This window comes from Fukomys damarensis, unplaced genomic scaffold, assembly GCF_012274545.1.
Source record: "Fukomys damarensis isolate Sample0158 unplaced genomic scaffold, DMR_v1.0_HiC HiC_scaffold_24, whole genome shotgun sequence".
In the NCBI taxonomy this organism is placed as follows: domain Eukaryota; kingdom Metazoa; phylum Chordata; class Mammalia; order Rodentia; family Bathyergidae; genus Fukomys; species Fukomys damarensis.
In genome coordinates this window covers 64,073,132-64,080,351 of record NW_022900936.1, presented here as the reverse complement: position 1 = coordinate 64,080,351, position 7,220 = coordinate 64,073,132, and the positions used below count along the sequence as shown (strand labels likewise).

The 7,220-nt window shown below is 37.5% G+C and overlaps 1 protein-coding gene across 1 annotated transcript in view; it reads left to right on the top strand.

Annotated features, from left to right (window-relative positions):
- The first annotated feature begins 6 nt into the window (after positions 1-6).
- Lrrc58 (leucine rich repeat containing 58) overlaps positions 7-7,220 on the top strand; it is a 22,806-nt gene continuing 15,592 nt past the window's right edge. The window contains exon 1 of the mRNA XM_033768173.1: positions 7-179. Coding sequence (XP_033624064.1) covers positions 82-179 — 98 coding nt within the window. The 5' untranslated portion in view covers positions 7-81. The remainder of the gene's footprint in view (positions 180-7,220) is intronic.

Below are 7,220 nucleotides of genomic sequence, written 5' to 3'. Positions count from 1 at the left end.
GCGCTGCCCAAGGGCCTGGCCCAGTCGCCTCTAAGCCGCAGTCTCCAGGTGCTCAACCTCAGCGGCAACTGCTTCCAGGAGATGCCCGCCTCGCTCCTGGGGCTGCGAGCGCTGCAGACCCTCAGCCTGGGCGGCAACCAGCTGCAGAGCATCCCGGCAGAGATCGAAAACTTGCAGAGGTGAATGTCTCCGCACACGGGGTGGGATGGGGCGGCGCTCGGCGTGGTGTCTGGATCCCTAGGGCGCCCGGCATTGTCTCATAGCTAGCTTCCTGCTGGCACTCTTTAATTTATGGGTAATCACTATTGCCTGACCATCTCCTGGAGTTACAGCAAATATGTTGTAAGATTGAGTCTATCACGGCGTTTCATGTGTTGCTTTGGCCCATGCAGATTTTAGAGATAATATTTCTGTCTTATTTCCTCTGTCCGGGGAGTAATCTGAGATGAGCGGATACTCAGAAACAGATAGAAATCCAAGATTGTCACTTCTTGCTCAGAAGTCTTCGGTGGTATTTCGTGCTCAGAAGTCTTCCGTGGTGTTAAAGTACTGATTGCTTTTTAGCATGCTTACAAGGCTCTCTGATCTTAACCCCTGCTTTTCACTATTTGTCAGCTTCCTTTCCACGGTATCAATACCGACTAAAATATCATTTGTGAAGTTTGAGCCATGGGCATAGGTAGGCACTCACTAAGTGTGTGTTGAATGGATGCCAAGCCACTGTATATGTGTGGTTCCTTTTGCCTCGAATTTTTATTTTTCAACCTGGCAAACTCCTTTAACGTTTATATCAAGAGTTGCCCCTGTGATTCCGTCCTCTACTGCTTCCTGGACAGTTAATTATTACTAAGTTGTATTCTTTGTACCTCTCAACATTGCATTTATCTTATTGATATACCTTGTTTAAAGGAATTCTATTTCGACATACATTTAACCAGTAGGTGTACGTTTAATGTAATGGAAGGAAATAAAGAAATGGGATAATATTAAGTACCAAAAAGGTGCCTATCGTCTTTATTTTCATCTTCTAAATTTCCAAAGATAAATGCTAGAGCTGAAAGGAATCTCAGGTTTAAATGTAACGGACATTGGCCTGAAAATAAGAACTGTTGGTGTCCAGCCTTAGGCAAGACACTTGACGTTTCCTAACCATAGCTTCTTTTTTTTTTTTCTTTTTATTGAGTTTATTGGTACAATTTAGGTATACAATACAGTTACATTCATTACTGGGATTCTGCACCTTTACATAATAGGTCTTGATTCTCATTTTTCCCTTTGTCCCTGCCCTCCCTTCACCCCCTCCTCCCCTCCCCATTTACAAACACTTTATTTCCATTTTTTCAGTTTCTCATATTTTTTTCCTCTCCCTTATTACCTTTCCCCCACCCTTCCCACTTTCCTTACACCTTTAGCCCTTTACTTCCTATTTCACATTATTAATTATCTCATTAGGATCCTGTGTACTATTATAGTTTTTCACACCAAAGAAACTTCGGTATTTCAGTTAAAGAAATCTCTGTATGAACATTAAAAATAGGGAATTCTAAAATAAAACTAAAAAGGAAAGTAAAAGAGAAAAGGCAATGATGTAACATTAAAATAATCCTTAATTCTGGAGATGAAAATCGTCCCTGAACATATTTAAATTGCTTCTTGCTCTTATAGTCTTATCTTATTCTTTTTTTTCCTTATTTAGAGAATACTTTATTAGTTTCTGTAATCAAACCCACAATAACCATAGCTTCTTAATCTGCAAAATTAGGCGTTTGAACAAAACGTCCCTTCCTTTGCTCCTTAGCAGATATATTTGCTGAGTACATGTCTTGTGTCAACCACAGTCCTAGGTGCTGGGGTTACATTGGGGATCCTGCCCTCATGGAGCTAACATGCTAGCAGAAGAGACATTAAACAACTAATTATAAGCTTCATTATTTAATTACAGTGGTTATATCATCTGTGAAAACGAACAGTATTGTATGTTTCAATACAAAATAACAGAGACCTGACCTTTTCTGGTCCTTGAGCCAGCTTTTGAAAGAAGAGTACAGATTAACTAGGGTGCAAGGACAGTAGGATCAGTCTAAGTAGAAGGAACAACAGGTAGAGAGGAAGAAAGTAAGGCTTGGAGATACTAAGCCTCAAAATCACAAAGCCAGTAAGTGGTGGAAGTGGATTTGACCTCTGGGATCTACCACCAAATCCAGGTATTTTTCCCCAACAGCAAAATAGAAGAATCTGAATCTTTGGACTTCTTTTGAATATGTGGTCTGAGTCACTTACCTGGTTGACCAGATTTTCTGGACTGATAGTTTATCTGTTGTTATTGGTCATTGTTTCTGTGGCACCAGTAATGTGTGGAATCTTTTAGTGTTTTTTGTTTGTTTTTGTATTGTCTTGATTGATAGGAATCAGTAAAACTTTAGGCCATAATTGGTTGAATGTAGACCAAAAGGGTCAGGTAGAGTTATACTCCTAAAGGTACAAAAAGCCTTGTCAGTGAACCGATTCATTTCATTTCAATGAAAGAGGTGATCCTTCTTTTTAACAAATGAGGAAACATTTTCTATCAGTAACTTACTTGAGACTAGATAGTGACAGTGAGAGTTGTGTGACCCTATCCCCAAAGACTGCTAACTACTCACTGCTAAAACAATGCATTAGAGGGTGGGGGATTTTTAGCTCAGCTGCATGGAGCCTGCCTCACAGTCCTAAGGTCCTGAGTTTGATCCCCAGTATCCTCCCCCGAAAAAATGCACTAGAGCTCCAGAAATACAGAGGTGGAGGTTCCATCACATAAACCCTAAGAACATCATCATGCAGAATACATGTGTATTCTTTAGGCCTCACTGGCAACCCTGATGAATGCTGTATACTATGCCATGATGCTTTTTAAACTGGGTCTGGTTTTTTTGGCTGTGAAGATACCTCCCCTCTTTAAGGACAGTTTTTAAATTATGTAGACTATATAATCCATGCAAACATTATTCCAGGAATCCTTCATTATTCCAGGAAGGAATAAACAATTTTTGTTTTGGTTTAGTTTGGTTTGGTTTTTAGAGACAGCTCTGTAATTCAGGCTGGCCTTGAGTTTTACTGCACTACCACACCCGATTTAAAGCAAACATTCTTGGTTTACCTGATGTCATTGACTTCTCCAGATTTAGAAAGATGTCTTTGTTTTTGCCCCCTGTTGATCCTTTCCCATGTTACCAACACCTTTTTTTTTTTTTAATGTTTCTGAAAGAGCATTTTCAAAGTTTAAGAAATAAGTAAATGTTAAAAATCTTAAAATATTTAATGATTAACTTTGCTTCCCTGGAATAAGTTAGGCTGTGGATATAGATTTTATTTATCAAAATATGAGTTTATATTTCATCAAATGGGTTTAATTTTTTGATTTTTCACGTGGACAGACTTTTTGTTTTATAATGTTGAAAAGGTGTAATTCAGAGTTGGACATTTTTCTTCTGAACCTTTACCTTTTATTCCTCTGTCAGTTTTATTTTACTTGTACCTTTTATTCCTACTGTCATTTAGCCCAGTGGGGAAGAGCTTAATAACATTACCCATCAGACAATAAGACTGGCAATAGAAAGTTTCAGAGTTGTTTGGCATACAGGGTGTTAGTATTTGGACAGTATGTTTAAGCCAAGAATTTCATTGGTACGATTTCTTAGTCTTTTCTTCTTAAGTACATGTAACACTTTTCTTTTTCTGCTTATGACCCTCTTAACTATCTTTTTTATGTGGTTTTAGAGAATAAAGGATTGTGACAAAATGAAGGCTAAAAATTAATGCCATGGAATGTTTTGAAGCTAGTATACATTATCCTAGGAAAGAGATAGGTGACTTGAGATGATAAATAAAATGTGTTAAAGTTTAAACTGACCCCCTCCACACCTCCACTTTTTTTTTCTGGTACCAGGTATCGAACTCAAGCCTTTGTGCTTGTGAGGCAGGCCACTGAACCATAAAATCCTTTTTTAATTTCATCTCCCTTTAACCAACCATGTAATATAAGACTAATAATATATTTTTATTTGACTTAATGTCATCTTTATTTGGGTGGGAATCAAAAGACATTTTCTGTTTACATCTGTGGTTAGAATTGATTGTCACTGTTGGAACCTGGTATATTTTTTCAATGGTTCATTGGCCCTTGGTAGAGAAAAGTCACCCGACTTCAGTATCAAGAAACAAATTTACGTTGATTGAATGTGTTAACACTAAACAGAAAGGAAAGGAAGAATTCATTTTGTAAATTTTTTGAATGATTTTCCTATTTTCCATATTTTTCAAACACTGAATTATTCCAACTCTAACAGAAGTGTGATGTTGACAAACACGAGAATGTTAAAATACAATTTTTCTTTTAATTCAAAGTAATTCTCTAATTATACAAGAGTGTGTTTTAGAAATTTAATTTCCATAAATCATCAAAAAGATTCAAGTTCCTAGAAATTTGAAAATTGAGTTTGAAAGTGAGAAATAGTCCTGACTGTAAATTTAATATGCTGGCTGTGTAATTTGATTAGTGATTTCTGTCAGTTTCAAAAGAGAATTTACAGTACACCATTTCAAAATCATGGGTTTGCTTATATTTTAGAACTTCAGCTCTTTCTCTGTGAAAGTCACAGTCTCTTCCTAGCATTTGGCACCCTCTCTGAGCACTTCCTGCCCATTTCCAGTGCTCTGAGAGAAGACACTGAGTAGCAACTGGCCTCCAGAGCGTAGTTCCCTGAGTTCCTGACTTAGTAACTTCAGGCTCTTTAACAAAATGTCATAAAGGGCGCGACATACAAGCAACAGAAATTTATTTCTTAGGGTTTTGGGGACTGCGAATTCCAAGACAGAGATACTGGCAGAATCAGTGTCTGGTGAGGGAGGACTTGCTTCCAGGTTCATAAACTTAAGTCTTCTCCTCTATCCTTACAAAGTAGGCAAAGCTCTTTTAGGACTCTTTTAAGGACACTAATCCTGTTCCTGAAGGCTCAACCTTTATGACTTCATCTAATCCTAATTATCTTCCAAAAACACTGTCTCCTAATACCATCACATTAAGAGTTAGGATTTCAACATGAATTTTGGGACACAAGCATTCATTCCATAAGAAGGACCTAGGGAAATGGGATAATATTTATAATTTCCTAAGACGCACTCTTTAATTTCTTCATTTTACTGTAGTTTCTTTTCTATCCCTCTAGACCACATTCCAAGTTGTTTGTAACTATTGAATCCTTCATTAAAAGGTCTTCAAGTTTGTTAAACTTTTCCCCCAATAAGCCTTCTAATTAAAATAGTTTCTTTTGCAGGGTAGTTTCTTTTATTTGTTCTCTAAATACTCTGTTCTATTACAGTATCTCTAATTATTGAAAAACCAAGGATTTCTGAGTATCTGAGCATGAATTACACCATACTTGGTAGGATCAAAACGACTTGATTAAGATCCTTTGTTTCAACAGTACTGTACTTGGGTACTTACTCAACTTATAATCAGATAGTTGATTTTAATAAAGTAATATTTGAAAGGGAAAAATTATTTCTCTGCTTGTTTTTGTTAAGCATTATAAGTCTAGAGAGAAATGCAGTCTTGAAAACATAACCAGAAATAGAAAAATAAGTTTTTGTTTTTGTTTTGAACCAGAGTCTTGCTGTGTAGTTCAGGCTGGCATTAAACTCACTGTGGAGCCCAGTCTGGTCTTGAACAGCAATTTCTGCCTCACTGTGCTGTGTCATTAATTTATTAAAACCAGAAGACAGCTTCAGATTCAGGTTGACTGTTTGAATGACCACACTGATATTATTAAAGTCAGAAGAAATTTAGTGAACAAAAGAAATTATACCTAAGAGAATATCTATAATATCTACCAATGAAGAAATACTTGGGGGAGGCTGAACCCGGGGCTTTCACATTAAGGTATATCCCCAACCTTTTTGCATTGTTTATTTTGAGACAGGGTCTCACTGACTTGACCAGGCTGGACTCAAACTTGGTGTCATTCTGCCTTAGCCTCCCAGAGTTCTGGGATGACAGGTGTGTGTCACCATACCTGACTCTCTACAATAAGTACATTTTCTAACTTCAGAGAGATAAAGGAAGGAATTCCATCAATGAAACACAAACAGGAAGTGGAGTTTTAAAACACTGATATATTGTAGAACTTCAGTAAAGATCAACAGGAAAAAAAAAAAGGTGCTCAGAGCTCCTGAGAAAACAAAACGAAAAACAAATCTCCTGGGCCAGGATTTAGCTCAATGGCGCCGTGCCTGCCTTGGAAGTGTAGGGTCCTGAGTTCTATCCCTGGTACCACAAAACAAAACAAAAAAGAATCTCCTCCAAAGGAATGGTACAAATAATTGGCTTTACTAACATAATGGAACAGCATCTTCCTACTGCTAAGGAAAAGTAACTGCCAACCTCGAAATTTATACCCAGCTAACATGAGAGTTTGGAGTGTGCAAAATAAAAAGCTGGGCATGGAAACAAAGGACTTAAAGATTAACAACCATGATCCTTGCTGAAGGAACTTCTAAAGGAAGTAGTCCAAGAAAATTGAATTTTGAAAGAAACACCAAAAACAATGGCAAAGAATTTGGTAAGAAATACTGATAAATCTGGGTAAGTATTGATTGAAGATAAATTTATTCATAAACAATATTGGTAGAAAAACAAGGTAAAGCAAATTCTAGAAAATGATATGAAGAGGTCAGAATGGAGCACGGTTACATATTTGGGAATGGGAGAGCACACAAAGCAAATTGAAGGAGGTAACCAGTAGCAAAATAGAAATAACACAGCTCAGAACAATAGGGGAATGGAACAAAAGGTAACAATACAAACAACAAACGGCAGAACTGGAGGGGAGAAAAGACACTGAGATACCATCATAGTAGAAAGCACAAGTCTAAATGTATGGACAGTCAAATTACTCTTGTAAGACCTAAAGACTCACTTCCACTCCACGGAGCGTGAACAGCCGAAAGGCCTCCACGATGCTGGGCCCTAACACCCATTTATAAGGTTTTAAACAAAGAGTCAGGGAATTCACAGAACAAGACTGCAAACACATTGCTTATCTTATGCAGGAAATGTTCTAGGGTCACCTTTTGTCAAACCATTTGCCCCTGGGTGGGCTGTTAACCAAGGTAGCAATTTTCATATGAAGAAGCACAGTCTGGCCTATTAGCATGGAGTCACTTTAGCCTATTCAAGTCTTACA